Source organism: Trematomus bernacchii, unplaced genomic scaffold (genome assembly GCF_902827165.1).
Source record: "Trematomus bernacchii unplaced genomic scaffold, fTreBer1.1, whole genome shotgun sequence".
In the NCBI taxonomy this organism is placed as follows: Eukaryota; Metazoa; Chordata; class Actinopteri; order Perciformes; family Nototheniidae; genus Trematomus; species Trematomus bernacchii.
This window is the reverse complement of record NW_022987739.1, coordinates 8,786,664-8,809,626: the sequence shown is the minus strand read 5'-3', so window position 1 is coordinate 8,809,626 and position 22,963 is coordinate 8,786,664. Positions and strand designations below refer to the sequence as shown.

General features: G+C 41.5%; 1 protein-coding gene across 1 annotated transcript in view; it reads right to left on the bottom strand.

Annotated features, from left to right (window-relative positions):
• ttll7 (tubulin tyrosine ligase-like family, member 7) overlaps positions 1 to 22,963 on the bottom strand; it is a 70,837-nt gene that overhangs the window by 14,223 nt on the left and 33,651 nt on the right. The window contains exons 10-17 of the mRNA XM_034146840.1: positions 20,991 to 21,085; positions 18,948 to 19,095; positions 17,498 to 17,571; positions 14,288 to 14,423; positions 8,379 to 8,465; positions 5,378 to 5,594; positions 3,099 to 3,394; positions 1,751 to 1,885 (exon numbers count right to left, since the gene is read on the bottom strand). Of these exons, the coding sequence (XP_034002731.1) occupies positions 1,751 to 1,885; positions 3,099 to 3,394; positions 5,378 to 5,594; positions 8,379 to 8,465; positions 14,288 to 14,423; positions 17,498 to 17,571; positions 18,948 to 19,095; positions 20,991 to 21,085 (1,188 nt within the window). The remainder of the gene's footprint in view (positions 1 to 1,750; positions 1,886 to 3,098; positions 3,395 to 5,377; positions 5,595 to 8,378; positions 8,466 to 14,287; positions 14,424 to 17,497; positions 17,572 to 18,947; positions 19,096 to 20,990; positions 21,086 to 22,963) is intronic.

Below are 22,963 nucleotides of genomic sequence, written 5' to 3'. Positions count from 1 at the left end.
CCAGATGTCACACACACATAAACAGATTTAGCTGTTCTTGTGATGGGAATGTATGGGCTCACATTAATTACATGGGGGCTTGCCCTTACCTAACCGAAATCATTACAATCACATGCTTTCCCTTAACCCTTAAATGATCTTACAGATGCCTGATTTGTATTATGTATTGTATTGTCCCCTGTTGTGGCATTATGAGATGCCATATTACTATTATTATTAATTATGTTTAAAAGGTTGCAATGGTTCAGTGCTATACATTTCACATAATAAGAATGTAAAAGCTGAACCATAAACATTAATAATGCAAAGCATCAGTCACATCGCTGCTCTTAAAAGAAGAAAACATGCATAGGATTCATTGAGCATACTGTACGTAGATAAACGCAGGATTTCCACTTGGCCTATATTTATTGGATTGTTTCCATGGTACCTTACACCAGTATAACATCTCTACAAAAACTGTAAATATTTTTGACAAAACTACATCTAAATTAAACTATGAAATCATCATGCAATGTTGTTGACTAAAAAACACCTTTTGAAAATGTAGTAAAAAATATTAAATCTTTAAAAAACTAAATTCGTGTCTCCATCTTCTTAACTTTGGCCTGAAGGTGACAATAAACTGAAAAAATCCTGTATGGTTCTCATGTAGCCAACTAAGGAACTCTTTGTCCTTTGACCATGTTGTTGTGGTGGTCTTTCTGTCATTAGTCAGCGGTGAAGACAGTCTGACCGGCTGCTGTCCTTTCAGCACCGTGGGACTGTGGTGCTGAAAGGACAGCTGGTTCTGAGGACAGTGACGGCCGTAAATGAGGTCAGAGTGGACCGGACAGACGCTTCAATTGTCAGCTAATTTTCTCACGCTGTGCTGTTGCTCCCGGTGTGAGTCAAAGGTGAGCCCCTGCCGCTGTGTGGATTTATGACTTATTTATTGCTTTGACAAAATGCGATATCCATTTCCTTTTTTTCTTGTTTTACATTTTTCATAAACAAAAATACATAACTTCAGGTAATTGATGTATTAAGCTTAAACTGTGTATGGCTCGTCATAAAGAAACACATAGTTATGGTAATTGGAGGTATAGCTACTAATTACTAGCTATTAGTTAACTAATAGGTGCTCTGGAATTCTTGGGCAAACTGTTATAATAGTATATACTTAATAAACATCATATACATCCATTAACCTGGGATTTTTCTGTCCACTTAAACAGTTTTTCTAATTATTTTAGATGCGCATCTTTACAAAACGTAGATTTAAGCAATGGCTTGAGCATTAGCACAAACACACAATTACAAAGACTGGTTCAGATGGAAGGACACAGAGATCTGAGCAGAAATAGAGGATGCACTGATTAATACAAAGGAGCAGTGGGGAATAGCACGGGGCTCCAAACTGACCGACAAGTTGTCACTGGGGTCATTTGAAAGACAATGGGAGCCAAGCCAGAGCGGCAGGCTATTGTAGAGGGAGGCAAGGAGGTCACTTTTAGTTAGACTGCAGAGTGACCGCACCTGGCCGCAGAGGGGGCTTTGGGAATACAGTGGGTCCAGATTTCTGTTCACCGCTTGTACTCCATGTTCACTCCCACTCTATCTGTCCTTGTTAAGTTCAGTCTTACTTTACTTTGTTCCATTTTCACACCCTGTTACTGCCTCGGAATCCTTTTTGATACACTGAAAAATGTTGATTTTCATATTGTATAAGGTAGTGAACACAGAAATAAATTATAAATAGTGCACACACCTCATCCAGCACAGCCTCAGCCTCCTCCTCGGTTTTTCCCGGAAACCTGATCCTCATGGCGGTGAGCGCGGACAGAGTCTGACGCACCAGCTCGGCCTCCTGCTCTTTACTCCTCAGGTTTATCAGCGGATCGCCCTACACACACACACACACACACACGCACACACACACACACACACACACACACGCACACACACACACACACACACACGCACACACACACACACACACACACACACACACAGAGAAACCAATTCAGTGTACTGACACACATTAATATTAAGCAAAAGGTCTCATTACAAAATATAGTATCACACCTACTGTATCCAAACGGACTGTTTAATACATCATGTTATTAACAGAAAATACATTTTAAATGTAACATTTAATCTATCCCAATTGACGCAGAGGGCTCTTCCAAATCACCAAGGCACAACAGATTATAAAGCTGAATTCACATATTGTTTACACTATAAAACAATGTTAGCAGGGTGTGATGCTTTATTACTGTATAATAACTATTAGCCAATATTATTAGTTATCAGGCATCATCGACAGACATTTTTGCCCTCTTAAATGTATTATCCTCCTGCCACCTCCTATAGTCCCAACTCAGTATTTCTTCTACAAGCAGTTGGCTCAGAGTGGTATCAGGAACACGCTTTGTTTAAAAATAATGATGTTTTCCTTCTATAGCACTTGCTCACTGGTGAACGTATATCCAATTTCAGATTTCCTGTACCAGCATGTCCTTATCCCCAGGGGTGTGATTCCCATAGAGAAGTCAGTATGCAAAGACAGTAAAATAAGTAAAATGTAAGAAAGTTCTCCTGTCATTTTGTTTACAAGTGAGTCAGGATACAAACGTACAACCAACACTGTGGACTTTCTCAGTACAAAGGTTTTCCAAGTATTTATATTCTTAATGTTGAAGAAGGTTTTCTGCTCCGTGTTATTTTGTTCCACTTGACCAAAGGTTAGCAGAGTGCTTGTATAGAAGGAGGGTGAATGGAGGAGGCAGGCGGAAAGCAACAGATGGCCACATGATAGAAGAATACAGTACGCCTATACAGTATTGAAGGAGCTGCTTAACAGATTCCTACTGGGCCAGGCTACAATGTATGCAACAAGGGGAAAAAAGCAACAATGGTGAATGTGTGTGGATTCGGGGAGTAACTCTTGATTGTTTCCTTCAAACTATTTGGAGTAGTGGATCAGTAGAGGATTGCCTCCTTGAAAAATGTGACAGTTTGAATCTTTCAAAAATGAATTCTTACTTTTCTGTGACTGACAACTTATCTGACACATTCTGAATTGTAAAGACTTCTTTGTGTGTCGCGTTTCTTACGATGTTGGAGTGGATGGTCCCCAGGCTGTTGCTGTGAGGGACACGGTGGGCGGAGCCACTGCGGCTCAGCGAATGAGAGCGCAGCGTCGCGGAGCTCGGCCTGACGAGAGGCGTGGCCATGGGAACTGTGGGAGAAGGCCTGGAGGACAACGCCCGCACCTCATTGGGCGACGAGAGGGAGGCGATGGATCGAGGGCAGGAGATGGAGCGCCTGATTGGTCCAGAAAGTGTTGGGGAAGCTGAGGGGGCGGGGCTGGTTTTGTGTGACTTGATTGGAGGTTTCCAGTGCATGCGACCTGCAGAGAAACAGAAGTGAGGGGAGAGGGAGGGGGGAGAAACACTGAATCACTGTCACACTTCAAATTATTTTCTTCCCTGATCCTGTCTCAATGTCACTGTCAAGCTCTCCTCTCTGTTTTCCATCCGTTGCCTGGTGGCTTTGGAGATGAAGTGTGGCTTTAAGACTCCCATTGCAGCGCTCTGGCACACTGGCCCAGTGGCGTGTGTGTGTGTTTTTTTGTGTGTGTGTGGGTGTGGGTGTGTGTTATTATTGACCACAGCATATGTAGTCAAAACCAGAAACTAAACAGTAGTTCTGTCTGGTTTGGGGATGGATTAAAGAGCAGCTCTCTCTCAGACAAACACATGAACACACGCAAATGCACACACACACACGCATGCAAACACACAAGAAATAAAGCTACAAATCTGCACTAGCACACTCCGTTACCCTTGAAATTGCCAACCAGCATATTAAAGTGTGTTTCCGGGCAGTGTGTGTGCGTGTTTAACATCAAGTGCGCAGACGTGTGTGTGTGTGTGTGTGTGTGTGTGTGTGTGTGTGTGTGTGTGTGTGTGTGTGTGTGTGTGTGTGTGTGTGTGTGTGTGTGTGTGTGTGTGTGTGTGTGTGTGTGTGTGTGTGTGTGTGGGTGTGTGGGTGGGTGGGTGGGTGGGTGGGTTGGGTGTCTGAGGTTTGGATATTTTTTATTTTTTGCCAAATGAGAGCATTATGGGGCTTAGTCCGAGCAGCCCTTTGGTGGCTTGGTATGGAGTAGGGCTTGGCAGTGATGCCGTCTCCTCTATGCACACACACACACACACCACACACACACACACACACACACACACACACACACACACAGATCCAAAACTTATGTTTTTCAATGGCTTTGTCCCTTATTTTGTGACCAATAGAATGAGCTCATGCAAGTGTATTTTCTATTGAGCAGTATAACTGTCGGCCCACAATGCAACTGAAGATTTTTTTCTTTCCAAGGTCGCCATATAAGGCTTCTGTGAAAGGTACCCTGTCTCTCACTTCAGAGAGGCAAACGTGAGTTGATGTTTGTGACCTATACGAATTGGTGTAAGACTTATCCCTCTCACTATAAAACTAGGAATATTTCAGCATTAAACTCAAGGAGATCTAAAGGTAAACAATATAAGGCGTCTTTTTTCCTTTTTTTCTCCTTTTCCCTTTGAATCAAATTCCTCCTCTCTGGCGTCACCCTTCATTAATTGGAAATGAACTGTTCAGGGCACCTTTCTTTACTCAAGTGCTTTTCAATGCTTCAACGTGTATGTGCTTGTGTTTGTGTTTGTGTTTGTCCAATGTGAAGCTAGAAAACCAGTTTATATAGATACTCAGCAACAAAGCGCCACTTATAATGAGTTGCAGACTGTGATCACCCTGTTTACTTTAAATCCAAGGACCTTTTAACATTGTATCACAACAATCAGGCACATATATACTGGCATGGCTGATGAAGATCTGTAATGTGCCGCCTGCTGGCTACCCCATCTCAACCTTCAGCTTGCTGCACTATAGGTACTGATCAAAGCAAAACTCTGCATTTGTATTTTGAAAAAGTGTGTTTCCATGTATATGTAAATGTGGTCTGTACAACTATGAATACATTTCAAACTGTAATAGTTAAAAGGGTCCAAGGGAAGGGTGTTGTGTACTTGTAGCATCACAGGATCAATTTAAATGTCCCTGTAGCATCATTATATGCGTTAACATATATCTCACGTCTGCACTTTGTTCTGTTGGAGTCAGAGAAGATGGAAAATGGAGACAGAAACTTAAAAATGTGAATTTGTGTGAGCAAATTTGCACATCTGAATTAAGCTATCCGCTGTAATCAGATGGAAGCAAGCAAAAAAAAAAACAAAGCAAACAAGAAGGATTGCAGGAAACGAGGTCTCTGTCAAACCCCCACAGTCTGGCTTCCTAATGAAGACATCGTCAGACACTTTTGTACTTCCTGCTGGTTTACCTGAGCGCTCAGACAAGTTCTTCTCCTTGCTCTCCCCGAGGTCATAGGAAACTTTCTTCTCCCTCTTCTCTCCTCCTCCTGCTTTCCTCCTCTCCTCCTCTTCTTCGTCTGAGGAGGAGCAGGAGTTATCGCCACTGCTGCCACTGGTGAAGTCAGCCAGGTAGTCCGGCCGCTGACGTCTGGGAGTCTGACTGCTCTCTGGCATGGCTGTCATTGGCTGGCAGAAACAAACACATATACACAGACATGATATAAGATGTACACATAGATTGGGTAATGTGTGCATTCATACACAGATTAAACAGACATGATCATACACAAATGCTGTTTTTCTCCCTCCCATCCTCTGTATCACACACACACACACACACACACACACACACACACACACACACACAGAGATATCCTTCTACCGTTTTCACTGACTGAATTCACTTCATTTCCCAACACCATCCTAAATGTTTGTAAATCCTCAAAAAGCATCTCACAAGGACGTTCAAACACAAACACACACACACATACAGAAAGACATTAAGATGTTGTCAGCCTCTCCTCACCCCCAGCCCATCACCATCTGTCACTGGTGACACGGCTAGCCCACGTCTATGTTTGTTTGCAGGCTCATTATGCACAGATACATAAAAACACACAGAAGCCTGGCTACAACCCTGAATGGGAACACAAGTGGCATAGTAGCCCTTAACAAATTTGACCTGAGTCATTGACATGTAAAAGTTCAAAGTCTGTATTTATTACATTTTTTTACATATCTGTGTCAACCAATAAACTGTAAATGCAACTGTGAGGCAGCTTTTATTCGGAAAATGTTATTTTTCATATGCAATTTTGATAATAACCAGACATTTTAATCTCAGCTAAGTAAACATGTCTGCGTATATCCTGACCTCCTTCAGCCATAAAACACAGAGACATTTAGTAAGGAGTTCATTAAAGCTGAGTGTCTATCTCACATCCTGGAAGGGGACACACTGATAGGATTAATAAGGCATGTATACATCTGTTATTCAACGGTTAGCTAGGGCAGGGCTGTCAGGCCACCCAAATGAATGGGCAGGAAGTGATCACAGGGCTTACACAGTCACCGCTGGGTAGCTGTGAGTGTGAGAGGATGATAGAGACAGAGAGAGATTAAACACATTAGAAGGGTATAAAGGCGAAGATGGGAACAGCAGATTGATGGGGAGAGAAATAAAGAGGAGGACGAGTTAAATCTGACAGATTCAACAGAGAGGAGGCATTGAATAGCAGGGAGAACGGAAATGAGCACAGAGGGAGAAAAAAGGGACACTGAACATCGGAGTGGGGAGAGAGAAAAGGAGACGGGAACAGACAGCGGATAAACAGTGGAGAGCAAAGACAAAGAGAGAGGCAGACACCGAGCAGATGAGGAGAAAGAAAGAGAAATGTAGGATGAATGAGTGAGAGGGTAAATCAAGCTCGACGGTGAGGAAGGGGGGGGGGGGGGGGGGGGGGGCAACACCAAGAGCAACAAATGTGATAAGGTACACATCATAATTACAGAGGTGGACAGTTAGAAAGACGATTTACTTGAGAAATGTAGTAAAGTACAAATGTCATGTTCTTTACTTGAGTATTTCCCTTTCCTGGTACTTTTAAATGTGTTAAATATTGTACTTTTTACTCCTCCACATGTATTTCATCCCTACCCAACAGCTGCAACATGTGTTCAGTGTGTGATAAACACTTTACAGCATCAATATAATAATTCAATAACTTTATATATATATTAATCTGAATGATGAGTCCTTTTATCATTGTTGCTTGGGCAACCAGTGCCTTTATTTGAGCCAACATCCGCCCACTTTAACTATTCATGCTAATACTTGTGTACTATTACTTCAGTTAAGTTTTGAATGCAGGGCTTTTACTTGTATTATAATATTCGTACACTAAGTACAAATACTAATGTGTACGTTTACTTATGTAAGAGATCTGAGCACTTGGTCCAGCTCGACATAATAAGGAAGACATGAGTTAAAAAGACAATCAAATAAAAACATAAGAAAGAGAAAAATAACACTTGAGGGCCCTCTCCTCCCTCTCACTATTTCATTTCCTGCCTCCCTTGCCATCTACCACTCGTCCTCTGCGTCTGAACATTTCCTCAGCGATAGCAAACCTTAGCGGCCCTTCCTTCCTTCCTTCAAAATCCGGTCTCTAATCCCTCCGGCTCTCTCCTCTCTTCTAGCTCTCGCAAACTCTCTGGTTCACTCTCACCAGATGGCTTGCGAGCGCTACACCCAGAGGAGTGAATCTATCCGTCACAGCTCTTTCTTTCCCCTGCTATCAATGTCTCTCACAGCCCACTCTGCAACATCGAAACTGACGGGGGCCAAATTAATTTGGACAACAGTGATTGTGTCTGAACAAGTCCTCATTCTGGCTAAGGCCTCTCTAATGCAGCACTGAACTGCCCTGTCGAGTCCCTAACACACTCTTTGAGTGTTCCAGTCAATGTAGCCCTCAAGTGAGGGATGGGTGCAGTTCTGCAGAGGGAGAGCAAGGGAAGGAGAGGTGAAGGGAGAGAAGTGAAGCAAGGTGATGGAGGGAGTAATGTGCTGTCGTGGGAAATTGAGGGGGCGTATAGGTATATGTGACAGAGGGGGAGAGGGAAAAAGAGGGAGATGGACAGAAACAAAGATAGCACGTAGGGAGAGAGCGGGAGAGACAGGCTGACAGCTGTCCCCTCGGGGAGTTGGCTCTTTTCTTTGGGCCGTTTTCTGATTCTTTTCTTTCTCGCCTAACCCGCAACCCCCTTCTTTATTTTCCTGAATCACGTCCTATATGCTTTCTGGGGGTGTTAGCTCCAGGCATCTGCCTACCTGCCTCCCCCCCCCTCTCTCTTTCTCTCCCTCTGACACTCTTTGCACTTTTCTTAGTTCCCTTGAGACATGTGGCCCTTTTTCTCCCTCCTCCCTCTTGGAGTCTGTCTTCCTTCCCCTCTCACACTCTCACCCACCTTCGGGCCTCGTTGCCTGGAGGTTTTGCCCATCAGCTTCTCATCGTCCAGTTCGCACTGCTCCAGCAGATCCAATATGTCCTCCTCCTAAACACCAACGCAAGACACACAAGGTCGATTAGAGTAGGTCAAAGGTGATGATTTATGTCACATGAGGAACATACATCGTCAAGCATCAGCAAGAACTAACCCGTCAGTTCAATCTTTGTGTAACACTATTAAGGAATAATTAACATTCTTTGATGGTTCATATCACTAGTAATTACTTTGAAGTCAAAGCGAGGTAGGAAAAAAAAGAAACTTCAATTATTATCTAAAAAAATGGGGATGAAAAAGTGAGACTTTACAGGCATATGCACCTTATCTGGGGGTTATAAAAAAGGCCCTGGCGGAACATGCCTTGCTATTTGGCAGCGCTCATAGAGGCTGAATTTGGAAAAGGCAGCGTCATGGCCATTGCCAATATACTGGGGCCTTGGCCATTTGGCCGGAGCTGAAATGCAAGCAAAGGTGATTAATGTTGCTTCACGGCCGGGACATAAAAGGCTCCCACTTGACGCTCAAATACAGATGAAAAGTGATTGTTTTCTCTCTGCTTAGCCATAAAGCTGCATTCTGGGGTCCGTGAATAGGTCACTGTGCCCGAGGCTCTCTGTGTCGGTGTGTAAGTGCTGAATATTTGTACAGCGGCATTCTTGCAAGTCTGGAAGTCTTGAAGTACACATCATTGGGCGCAGACATTTCTTTTCTTTCTTTTTTTATGAACTTTTGCCTTTTTGTAAATGTGTGACTTTTTAGTTTTGATATACCTGTTTATGTGTATGAGAGTATGAGAGAAATATAAAACATTATAAAGAACCATTCATTGTAAGGATAGGATGCACTAAATATTTTTTTGAAGTAGTCTTGAGGAGCTAACAACCAACATTTGATATGTTAATGTTTATTTAACTTGATAATTAAAAACAGCACTTTGCCTTGCTTTGAAGAATTTATTTTTATTTAAGTAAAAGTCTGCTGATTTAATAACCTTTTACGACGTGAAAGCTTCCCCGCCCACTGTGGTTTAAAACCACCGGAGGCCCATTACCTTGTAAAATTGCACCAAAGCAGATTACATGGATGTCTTGACATGGTATACACTATGGAAGAAACAGAACTTGACACGTATAAAGAAATGACAGTTTAACTGAAAGCTACTCTCTCTCTTTCTAAAGTTAAAGTTTTTCTAACAGAGTGAGTCTACATCAAATGATGCTCCTCTATAGATCGGCTCTTATTTTGCGATCTCTGGCTCCACCGTCACTAACGATTATTTCCCAACTTGCTTGAATTTGAATTTGTAATGATCACTTGCAAATTAAACATTCTATACCCAGCATGTCTGCATTCATAATATGTAGCTGCCTGTTAAACTTCTTTGCCAACAGTCTTTGTACATGTCAGCTCTGAAACTACACTGTCCAAACAAAGTACTTTGTTGGCACTGGAGGACCAAGTGTGTAGTCCTGTCCAGAAAGATTTGCATCTTTTTTTTTTGTTAAAAAGGCAGTCATTTATTTCTCATCCTGGCAGATTCTGGCCGTTTCTCAATCGCGAGGATATTGGCTTCCAAGCCAATATTTCAAGGATGCTACGTCATCGAGTGCCGCCGAAGGACCGTTCCAATCTCCAGCATACTTGGAATTCCACCGAGGCCGCGTCCTTGGTTTGGGGGAAATTTCGAGGCTGCACATGGGTAGACTTCGCGTCCTTAAAATCCCCACAATGCTTTGCGCATGGACCAATTTCCCCAAATCTGTGGCGGAAGATGTAAGGCGGGGCCTCTCATATGACGCACACTTGCTAGCCTGTTCCACTCTTTGTTTTCCGAATGCCAGGAAGTATTCTTGCCTTGCTTCTGAAGCAAGATGCTCGGCTCGGCTGTGCTACCAAGCCAGCATCCTCGCGATTGAGAAACGGCCCCTGCCTTGACATTCTCCGACTTCATATGTCTTGGCTGTTTGACAGATGACGCTGTCTCGTCCATTTCTGTGGTTAGGAATTCACTTCCTCCATTGTAAAAAAACTAATAATATACACATACCCCTGAGCCAGAAGAAAACTGGGCTTATTCCTTTAGACAAATAAAAAAAAGCCCTAAGGACCCCTCTCATTTCTTCTTCAAAGCAAGAGAGATAGACTTTATGGAGAGAGGATAGACTGTGACACCTCTACTCCCACTGTTCAGCAGAAAATAATATGTTCCAATTTTTCCACAAGATTCTTGCATAACAAACAGCAGCTGTAAAAACGCACTTCCTACACTCATTGCATGTACGTAGGTGGCTTGTGTTACAAGAGCAGGAGCTATTACTTTAGTGGCATGTACATCGTGCTGTAGGGTTATTTTTTTATTTTGTGTTGGCTGGTTGTACTGGAACTCCAGGTTAAAATGCTGTGCGCAGGATAAAACCGACCCATTCAGTTTCAGGCCATGTGCATCAGTAATCATGTGTTTTTAATTCTGCATGCTGTGCAACATGATTAGCAGCTAATGTGCAGTTTATGGTTCCCACCCATTTTTCTCTTAACCATCAAATGATTGAAGTTCATTTTGAGCTGTCCTCACCAAAAATACCCGGTAAATAGGTAAAACTACTTCTTCATTTCATTTCATTTCAAACCTTTATTTATCCAGATTGTCCCTTGAGATCATAGATCTCTTTTTCAAGGGAGACCTGCAGCAATTACTGTAGGTTCCACATGAAACATAAAACAACATAAAACAATAGAAGATATCATACAACATATTTGCAAGCTACATTTACATACTTATCAACATCTACAAATACCCATAGTTTCAATGAGCATTTCATTTAGACTTGCTTTAAAAACATTCAGAGGAATAAAATTGCTCAGTTTCAATTTTAGCTGTAGACTGTTCCAAGCAAGTGGCGCTGCGCACATAAAAGCTGTCTTACCTAAGACAGTCCTTGCTCTTGGCACATCTAACAATACTACTGTACATCATGCGAGCTCAGTCAATAGCTGCTTGCAACTCTCTGTGTTATCAATGAACAGATGTAATACGGGAGTTTACCCAACATAGCTTTATCTAAACTTCTAGATTTGTGATAACATAAAATCCATTTGAAGATCAATGTAAAACTATGAACTCTTCTTTAAACCAGACTACCAACAGCCCTTTAAAGGCTGTTTGTATCCCTCTGCTTAATGTGCATTTCCAGAGCTTGAAGACCACTTTGATTGGATCTGCACTGACTTTGAACTGCTGCCACACAACTTTTGCAGTTTGTGTACTGCTGCTAGTTCATCATATTGGCAGAGCCACAGGCCAGCTGAGCATGCACCTGCATTTTTATTTGTATTTCCATTATCTATGAGAGCAAAATAGAGGAATGGGAATACATCAACTGAGCCAGGCGGGAAACATAGAAAGCTAAGAACAGAACTAACAATTTGATGCATACCTGTCAACCAAACTGTAATGGAAGAGGGGAGAAGGGTGATGCAAACCCTGTAGAAGCAAGTGTAACAGCCATGAAGCCTGGCTGTGCCATGTGTCAGCATGTTATCCCTGGGATAACAAAACATGCTTTATTTTTCTTTGATAGTGTGACAATCCATGACAATTTTCAATTCATGGCCCTGAGACGCCAACAAAGGCAGCAAACAAGAGTCTAGCGGGTACAATGTCAGTCAGACTTGACAGATATGGAAGGCTGGCAAATGACCTCTGGCCCCTTGCAACACGAAGAACCAGCCAAACAGGCAATGCACGTCACAAGATGACTTATGGATCCCACCAGGGTTATAGTCCAAAGCACTTTGACTGACCGGTGCACAAAATTAGAGGTTTGGTTTATTATGAGATCATTAACTGTTGTGTTTACAGATAGAGACCTAAAGATGGGTACGTTTAGCTACAAAGTTTAAAAGTGTATTGTTAAAGTTGGAATTGGTATTTGGCAGAAGCTTAAATCTACCAAGAGGTGAATTGTGGCCGGAAGAAAAAAGTGGGAGTTGGAGTGAGGAGTGCCAGGAAGAGTTTGTTGTGTTGGAGTACAGAATGTGTAACCTAATGTTATCGAAAACATTTTCAATGTCAAGGCTAAATACTTGGCTGGTTTTAACAATATCAGGCCTTGAATTGGGAACTTGAAGATCTTTTAGAAGTACTTTATTTGCAACAAAAGCATTCAAACTTGTGCAGGTTATAAATAAAGTAGTTTTTGAGTCTCCACAGTCAGTGTGAGCAATGAGAATGGAGTATGAATATTAGTTTTGTCTAGAGCTCAAATAGGAACATGTGGGAGGAAAATGATAACAATAACGAAGCTGAAGGGCACAAACAAACCCACCTAAAGTCTGTCAAGAAACTCAAATCATATTACATTCTTCCCTGGTCTGCTGAATATCATATTTGAATTCATTAACATAATTTATTTTAAAAGATTGACGAGATTGGTATCTCACACTGTCACTGACAATCCAGTATATACTCATGATCATGTTATGAGTTAGCAAACATTAGATCGATTTGCCTTTGTTCTTATCATCTTTCTCGCTTTCTACATTGACTGAGAGCCACATTTCTGTGTTGAACATACCTCGGCCAGTTGTATGCCTGATCTTTGATTGACATCTCCACAAAAAGGTATCTATTTATCAAAGATTCCCCTGTTGAAAGGACACCCAATAACTTTCTGAAACCAGATTGCAAGTGGGTGGAAGCTGTAGGTTTGTTTCTACAAAAGCTGCAGTAGTTGTACCACTGTCAGAAATATCCATTATAAGCATTCATTTTTAATATTTGTTTGCCAAAAGCAGTATGTGTCTTTGTTTGATCTGCATATTTGCTACTCATCAATGCCTTTTCCCTCCATGTGTTGTAATATCCCACAATCCTTTCTCTGTGTCTTTTTGATGAATTGATTTGTTATTTCTGAATACATAACCAGACTTCAAAACAGAACAGTGCCTCTTTCTTGTGCATATATTTTTTGGAACTTGACTCAACTCCTCAAGTACGTCCTTAATAGTCTTATCATAATTCTCTCTATTTATCAGCTTCTCACCATCTTTATACTTTATGACTATTATTGTCAACCTTCTTCTGTCACCATTTAAACCCTTCACATTTCTCACTGTTCGGCCTCTCTCTACCAACGTTGTTAGGTCTAGAAATGAACTTCTCTTAATTGCAAAGTCTCTCCATACCTTGAGGTTCAGCTGAAGCTAGATCCCTCCTGGTACCAGACCGGCATTGGCATTTATATGCATGCAATGACTTCTACCCCACATACAAACATGCATGTGTCTCAGTATACTGCAAAACAAGTTTGCGTGTATGTACTATACTATATGTTCCAATGTGTATCCCTGAATCTAAATAAATAATCTCCCTGAAGGAAAGTAAACCAATATACGTGGGCAGCAACTGTAATCAACTTTGAAGCCTCTCCATAACTAACTCTGACAGGAATATATAGGAAGAGGACAAGAGAAACTGAAAAGAGTGTCTAAATGTAAATAAATAAAAATGACACTGTTGTGTCGGTTTGATTTGCTTCTAAAAGCTCATGTGCACGGCACAATAAATATTTTCAAAGTGAATGACAGTGGAAAAGCTCTGCAGAGATAGAAGAAGAAGGACATTCTGTCAGACGTTCCTACAAATCTGAAGGACTGCAGCACACTTTCCACATTATTTGCGCATCCTTTCTTGCCTCTGTGGACAGAATCTTAATAGAAATGCATGTGTATTTGTTTTTCTTTTGCATGTGCTTGTCCACAAGTGTCTGCGTGTTTTTGTGTGTGTGTGTGTGTGTGTGTGTGTGTGTGTGTGTGTGTGTGTGTGTGTGTGTGTGTGTGTGTGTCTGACAGTCTGCCACTGACGTACGTGCCTTCATTCGTTTCAGAGGATTATTCATTTCCTTTTGAAGTGAAGCAGCTCGCCCGGCGAGGAAGGTCTGAAAGGCGGCCGAGAGCAGGCTTTCATACTTCTCCAACAGCAGCTTGTCGTCTGGGGGGTAAATACGTCTGTAGGCCGCAGAGACACAGAGAGAAAAGCAAGGAGAGTGAGCGAGGAGTGGGGAAAGAAAAGGCAAAAAAAGGAGGGTCATCAGTACAGGGAGAAATGGGATGAGAAGGGTGAGAGAAGACATGATGAAATAGAGAAAACAGAGTATGGGTTCACAGAGGAGAGGGTGGGAGTGATTGGGTGGAGGAAAAGAAAGAGAAGAAGGGGATTGGGGTTCAGCAAAAAAGGGATACGAGGTGAGAGGAGGAGTGGTGACAGAAGTGGGAGGGAGGGAGTCGGATAAAAGACAGAAAAAAGGAGGGTAAGAAAGAAGTGAAAAGATAGAAAGATGAAGAAAAAGAGCACGAAGACAGAGAAAAGCAATACAGAGATTGAGAGGGGGAGAGATTGATGAAAGAAGAGGTGATGGAGTGAGGCACAGAGAGGTCGAGGCACAGCGGGTGAGAGTGGTAGATGGACAAAAAAAGAGAGCAAGCAGGAGGGGAAACACAGGCGGAGAGAATTATAAGTATTTCAATGAGAGGTGTGGAATGATGGAGAGACAAATGAAGGTGAGGGGCAGATGGAGGGAGCAAAGAGAAAAGACAGACAGAAGGAAAGAAGTATTAATGGAGACCTTGAGTCAAGAAACTGTACAAACTTCAATCCATTATTTTCACATGGTGTAATACATCAATGCAACTGCTTCACACACACACACACACACTCACTCTCACTGAAAAGTGCACTTCAAAGTGTGTCACAGTCTTTGCTGATGTGCCCATTCACACCTTCTGTATACTTCTGCTTGGTTTTAACAGTGCTCAGTGTTTATCTTAGGCCTGGGAGGATTAGGAAAAAGTATAAAGCTCTGCCTGGTTATCCTCATAATACATCTCCAAATGCTCCCATGTCATTGCCATCAAATCAAAACAATGACACTTAAGCACAGAGAGGAGTGTAAAGGCAGAGAGACATTTACAGACACATTAGAGCCAGACTCCTCTTCAGTTGGCCTTCTGAATGAACATAGTGTTAACTTAAGGGGAGTAAAGTACAGACATCATTTTACTGTCAAACACACAGATATAAAGTTGGCTTCACTGTTTATGCGGCTGCATGACGTTTTCTAAGGCATTACTGTTAGGCTTTTCACACATCAGCATCTGAGCTGTAGATTGTAGTAAGGGTATGATGCCAAGTAAAGTTTAACATTGCCCAATTTCATCATTAAACATTTTACTGCACCCCACCTGCCGTTTAAACACTTAATGCAGACATGCTGTTTTAAGTACATGATTTCTGTATAGTTGAAACGTTGACCCAATTCTATGCATTACTTTAGTTACTGCAGTTCAAATCAGGAAGCTACTGAATGTTAAGAAACCTCACTTTATTACCTTCCCTTGGCACTATACTATAGGACTGTTTTATTTAAACCACCTTTAAGGTACATGGACCAGATTATTGTCTTCCTCCTGAGAGACTCTGAGAGCAGTGAAAAAAATATTCACAACAGTGGGATATACTGAATTTAAATAACAATATATGAAAAGAGACAGAAATTGTCGACTCTCAAAAAGCAACATAAATCAGTGAAAAGTAAAAGGTCTTTTATCGTTTTTACACTTTTATAGTGGGTGTTAACTGCTCCCTCTTTTTGGCACTCACCCTCTCTGAACATATGGACGTTTTATTTGAGGTTGACCCTGCAATGTTGTTTTTAAAATAAAACGTTTGTGCTGAGGCTTATTTTCCTCCCACATGTTCCCAGTTGGGCGATAGAGAAAACTAATATTCATATTCCACTTACATTAGTTTAAAACTATCTCTGTTAAGGTCAAAAGGCTCCTGATTCCAACTGTGTAAGTGATGTTAAATGCACATCAACAATGGCAGTTACCAGCTGGGTTTCCCTCCGGTTCATCAGGGTCTTGGCTTGTCTGTAACTGAGGCAAGTTTCATCTAATCGCTGAATGTAAGTAAGTTCATTACCCAAACTCATCTAATGAGTAGCAGTGTGTTAATCAGACTCCAGTGCCGCGCCGGGACACCATTTGAATGCTAAGAGGTCTTTATTAGGGGCGCTCCAGACAGACCTCAGCCTCTCTGATTGACTGTCTGGCTGCATGTCTGAAAAGAGGAAGGAGGTGACAGCACTTCATGCAGCCTGCCATCTGCATTCTGACTAGCCATTCAGTCAAGTGATGAGTCAAGAAGTCACTTACACTTCAGGTTACAGCAAAAAGCCCAGTGTGTGTCTGTGTGAGCCCATTGTCTAGGTGTGTGTGTGTGTGTGTGTGTGTGTGTGTGTGTGTGTGTGTGTGTGTGTGTGTGTGTGTGTGTGTGTGTGGTGTGTGTGTGTGTGTGTGTGTGTGTGTGTGTGTGTGTGTGTGTGTGTGTGTGTGTGTGTGTGTGTGTGTGTGTGTGTGTGTGTGTGTGTACAACTTAGAGAGAGAAAGAGAAAGCAAGACCTATAAATGTGTGTGCACATGTTGGATACAGAGATACTGTAGAGGCAGGAAGAAAAACCTGAGGGAGTGAAGGAGCGTTAGCAATTTGCAAGGGATAAGCGGCAAATCAAACTCGGTGTTGCTGAGTCATGCTCTAAGATGGATCTGCTCCATCTGAGAGGTGAATATAAAAAATTGTCACACACGATGTCTTCCAAAATCCCAGCTGGAGTCAGAGGATAAAACAGTAGAGGTGTGTGGGGGATAGAAGAGATGGGGAAAGGCTTGCAGTAGGCAGGCATATTTACATATACATATAAAGTATACATGGTCATTTGAATTTCCGAATTGCACTGCGTTTAAGGGAGTATCCATTTATACCTCCACATAACACACTCTGTTTTCCTTTCTCCCTTTCCATTTAACATATTCTCTCAGTCTTAATTCTTCCACCTCGTGCTCTTTTAAAACAGTGGGTGTTCTCTTTTGTTTGTTCTCTCTGCAGCTCCATTATGTATTCTCCTGGGAGCGTGGCACTCTGCAGATGACCCCCTAAATGTAAGTGGAGATGGTACCAGAATACTGGGTGGGGTTCCTGAAGGGAGGGCCCCCTCTGCCCGGCGGGTTTGCCTCTTCCTTACCTGTAGTTCCCCAGATGTTGCTTTTCATGCTCTTCCCTAGAGATCTGCTTGCGGACCTGTGCCAGTCTCTCTTTCTAAAAAAATAGGAGAAACAAAATATATTTCTCAGGTTCACTGCCTTCTGACCTTATCCTGTAATAGGAATACAGAAAGAATGATGGAGAAAGATGAGAAAACAACGGTCTCAAATGCCTCATAATTAAGAGGCATTTGTCCATATAGTCTGTAATTGTAATGTTTAGAAGATATAATGGTGGAGCTCAGTCAGACAATTGAGTATAAAACAAAGAGGTTTTCACTCCGATTATAGGTTCTGAGCAATATGTGAGTTAAATACACCTGAACCTGGTCTTGCACGTCAGCCATAACAGCACTCAAACACGAGGTGGTCCCCCTTTCAAAGTAGTGCCTGTACACCCTCTTTTCTTATGCCACTGATTACTGTCATGGCTTATCAAAAGGCTAATCAAAGAGCGCACAAAGCGTATGTACCAGTAATTGCCACTTTCCCCCTATATATATATACATATATATGTGAGAAAAGCTCCCTGACTTCATTTCAAAGAGAACATAATTCAATGGTATGCTTATCTAAGAAAACTTTGACGCTTTTGATCAAATCAAATCAAATCAAGTTTTATTTATATAGCACATTTAAAAGCGATTTTTGGTCGAGCCAAAGTGCTGTACATGTAATAAAAACACTTTACTACAATCACAATAAAAGACAATAATTTACAACAGAAATATAAAAAACTAAAACACAGGGAATAGTCAGGTGTCATTCTCCGCTCTGACTAGAAGGCCAGAGAGAAGACTCTTTTGATGTAGAGTAAGAAGTAAGAAACTGAATTTCTGCTCCAGCTTTTCTTCTTGTTTAAATCCTGTGCAGAACACAAACCTATAGATTGTTGGGTTGTTTACTGAAGTAACACATCGTATGAAATAAGAATTTCTAATTTGTGCTTTTTTACAAACAGGTTGATGTGCTAACTAAATGTATCTGTTGATATCTATGAGCATTTATCTGATGATTGCCTGTACCTGCATTTCTTTTTGTAGTTAGCTACATTTTAAGGGTCATGTTTCTTTACCACACCCTTAAGAGCCTTTAATGGAGTAGGGTTGTCTCCCACATGACTTGAAAATTAGAAAAACCTCAATTAAGTGTTAGTGCATAATATAAAGCATTATCTAGCTAAAGGGGGAAAAAAACCTCTCTCAATGATGATGTTACAATCTGCGTTGTGATATCCAAAGTTAACGCCTTTATTTATGTGACTTCTTAAGCACATTTAGATATGAAAATAACGAGCTTTGTACATGTCTTACTTTTATCTAACGATTAAACAGCAACTCCAAAGCTCATTAGAAGGCTCTCTGAGGCTCACCAGTGAACCAGATGCTGTAGTTATAATAATATGATATAAATAATGTGTCTGTGCCTCACCAGCTCCTCTCTCCTGCGCTCCAGCGTGTGCCGTTGTTTCTCCCAGTCTGAGGAAGCAGCTGAGAGTTTCTTCACGGAGCCGTGTCCATAGAGCCGGCGCTGAGCCTCTGCTTTCTGCTGGGCCAGGTTGCGTTTCTTATCACTGGCTCTGGAACAACATATCAAAAGTTAAGATTCACAAGAGTGCAGATTTGAGTACGAAAAAAAAGAGCACATTATCTGAGAATTCAATTTTTTTCAATAATAGCTCTGACAACTGTGTTTTCCAATAACACTTTGCATCTTCGATTATTTTTCTTGACAGTTTTAGCTGCTGTTGCTGAGAAATAAATGTACTTTGCACCATCGACTTAAACCGTTTAGATGCTCTTTATCTTTCTCATTTCTGTTTCATAACCGCACACAGTAATAGTTATTTCGGGAAACACAAGACTTATTTTATCGCTACATAGCTCTCAGTTGAAAACAGATGTTATCTGCAGAAAAAGGTTTTCATGAATGCTGTAAACAAAGAAGAAAGAAGAAAGAAAATCCCTCACAAAACATTTAACAATACAGAGATAAAGATAGAGCCCAGACACAAACAAAGTGACAACCACAAGATGAACAGGACCAGACAGCTAATTCTGAACAAGTGGGCCATTGCGGTCTGGAGAAAGGGCAATTCATTTTAGTCAATCGCTGGCCCTTTAAATTGGATATTGAGTGCTGTTGGGGGGCTGAGGTTTATCAATGTCCATGCCCAGCCGGGTCTGAATTGATCCCACGTTGATACAGTTGGGGTTGTGAGCCGACCCTACCTCTACACACCACCAACCCCTCCCTTTGGGGAGCAAAGCCATTACTATATAAGGAAAAGTGAGCGAGGTAGAACAAAACCCTCATTCACTCCAGCATGAACATAAGCAGTTTGTCCAGTGGAAAAAGCTCCCCGCCGCCTTTCAAGCCCTCCTACGATTTATTTGTCAGGAAATAATCAAATCTAGGCTTTTAATCTGTGGGAACACAGCAAACATCAGCCATGAAACAAATCATTTTGATAAGAGATTTGTTTGTGTCGACTGAGGCTGAGCAGGAGGACGGAGTGAGTTTTTGTGTTGGATGGCTGCACCACGCTCCACACTTGGCCAAACTAGATCTCTGCTGCGTGTAATTGATCCATTGATGTGTGCGTTTGTGTGTGCTCTACATTTGTGTGCTGCATTTGTGCATGTGTGTCACTGGAGTTGAGACTATATTTGGAGCAGTAAGCACAAAGAGAGAGAGACAAAAAGAGAGCAGAGAGGTCTAGAGGTCTGGTGTACGATGATCAATCAGTGGACAGGCTCGCTGTAGCCAGGGGACAGAAAAGCATGCCAGCAAACACACACGCACACACAAACACAACGTACACAAATAAATACATGACACAACAAATATGACAATGTGCATAACCTAAACAGGCAAATAAATACAAAGCAAAGTGAAAAAAGCAAAACAGTAACCTTATATTAATAAATACAGTAAACTTTGAAATACAGATAACACAACTCACTGTTATCCTGTTCCTATCTCACACACACACACACACGCACACGCACACGCACACGCACACGCACACGCACACAAACACAAACACAAACACACACACACACACACACACACACACACACACACACACACACACACACACACACACACGTCTGATTGAAGGGTGCACAGTAGAAGCTTAGTTTTGTATCTTGGCATTGTTTTTGTCCATAGCTCAAAGCTGCTGTTAGTCTCTGAATAATGTCACTGCTTTGCCATCAGTCTAAAAACAAAGCAGGAAGAAAGTCGAATTGTTCTGTGCATTAAAACGTAATTCAAAAGTTTTCAGCGTTGGTAAATAAAGAAAACTGGACGAATCAATCAAATTGTTTTAACCTTTACAGCCCTGTAGAATAACATTTGATGTGAGCTTTGCTTCTCTCTGCACATTAAACTTAACGGGCCACACAATTCATGTGTGTCTATCTGCAATCATGTGTCACGCGTGTGTGTGACAGTGGTGGAGAATATTACCGAATGTTGAGGAGTTTCAGAGCATCGAGCAGTACCCCTTTCTTCACATCGTAATCAATCTTCTGATCGGTCCCAAAGCTCGGAGCTCGATTGATCTGCCAGAGAGGAGAGAACAGAAACATTCAGAGAATATTCAGGTTTTTTTTTTTCTACTTCATCTAATTTTTGTTCTTTCTTCTCAATTCAGCAGACAGAAATGCTATGCAATTACAGGAGTGGGTTTAGGGTATCTTTGGAAAAAAGAGCACTGTTCACACAAGAAGGAGAGGAAAGAGTAGAGAGATGGAAAGGACGTTTTTTTCTCTTTGAAGGACACTTTGAAACTCTTAGCCTTTGGCTGGGAATAAATCCTGTCTGACATTGATGTGTGTTGGGGGGCCTGAAGAAGAGCTCTTGTGTGTATGAGTGCTCGCATATGAACAGATTGTGTAGGGTAAACTGTCACTAGATTTGTGACCCTGCTAGCCTTAGCAAGCAGTCCATGACTGTAACTTGAGTATGCCGGGCACTGCGACACCTATCCTTACAACTGCCACAAATAATCTCTTTGTGAGCATTAGTGAATTACCAGCGCTCAACTCAATCCCATCATATAAAAATCAAGAGCGCTCAGAGAGTCAACTGAGCGAGAACAGAATAAGCCACCTGTGATTTTAGATACAAAAGCCAGTATCACCAAGGGAAAAATTCAAGAGCAGCTTTACCTTTCTTAACAGAACAATTTCCAGCACCGGTGCAAGGTATTCAGATAGCAGTTATTATACCTGACACAACAAATCAAATGTTTCCTTTTTACTCTTTGTTATGTTCCCAAGGTAAAAAAGAGATTGTGCGAGACTACAAAAGGACCAGCAAATGGAGAGCGGTGCGGAAGGAGGGTGAACGGACTGGCAACCGTGAATGGTGTCTTCCTAAGAGCTGTCCAGATGACAATGCAACAGATGCACACTGGAAGGCTGGCTGTGGTTAGTAAGCCTTGATTTTTGAGATAAGTCAGGTTTCCTTTTAATGATTTTTTTATGTGGGAACACCAGTATTGTTGGCACCTTTTAGATTTGCAATATTTTCATAAATGTAGGTATTTAAAAATGTGATTTAGAATATATGTGTTATAATTGTTAACAAATAATTATTTGAAATGTATAGTTGATATATAGAGGTTATTATCAAGTGGAAATTAGCATTTGTTAACTGACAAAGACATGCTGTGTCTCACTCTGCAGTGTATAGAGTTCACTACTGCTGTATTTTGACATAAAATGTCTGCATCCGTTGATGAAAATCAATCATTTTCAATCAAATAAAAATCACTGCTAATAGTGTTCCAGCTGCAGCTGGATAGTCAGTAAGATTTGGGTCGGATACATTATTTTCTTCCTAGCTTTCTTTAGAAAAGGGCAGTTGGATAAAGATATACTCATCAAAGCAGCACGGCAGCCAATCACACGTCTTGATTTCAATAACAGAGAAATACTGAGACAATCTGAGCTTTTTGAGCATATTATAGATTTTTTCTATCCACCAATCAGGAACTTAGGTGAAGAATAGTGAAAGAGGCTAATCGGCTTGGTGTTAAAAATCAAGCTATTTGCAACCATAAAGATATTTGGGCTGAAAATAAGCAACAAAAGCTCCTTTACAGAGATGTGCAAAGCACCTCAAAGGTTGGGGGGGCTTGGCTCTCAGAATCTCCATCCCTCTTTCTCTTCCTCTCCTCTGAACTAGCCATTACTAATTCCAACCCAAAGGTGCTTATTGCTGTGAGGCAGATTTGGGAACCGTGCTCTACGATAATATTTACATCACAACCAGGCTCCAAGGAACGGCTGCTCTCTACATCAAGGGCTAAATTGTCCTTCAGTCAGAAACCTAAACTCCCACAATATGAATACGATTGTGCAAGGATGCTTTTATGTTGAATTGCATGTAGATAAGCATAGGTGAATAAAAGTAATCAAAGATATTTAAACATA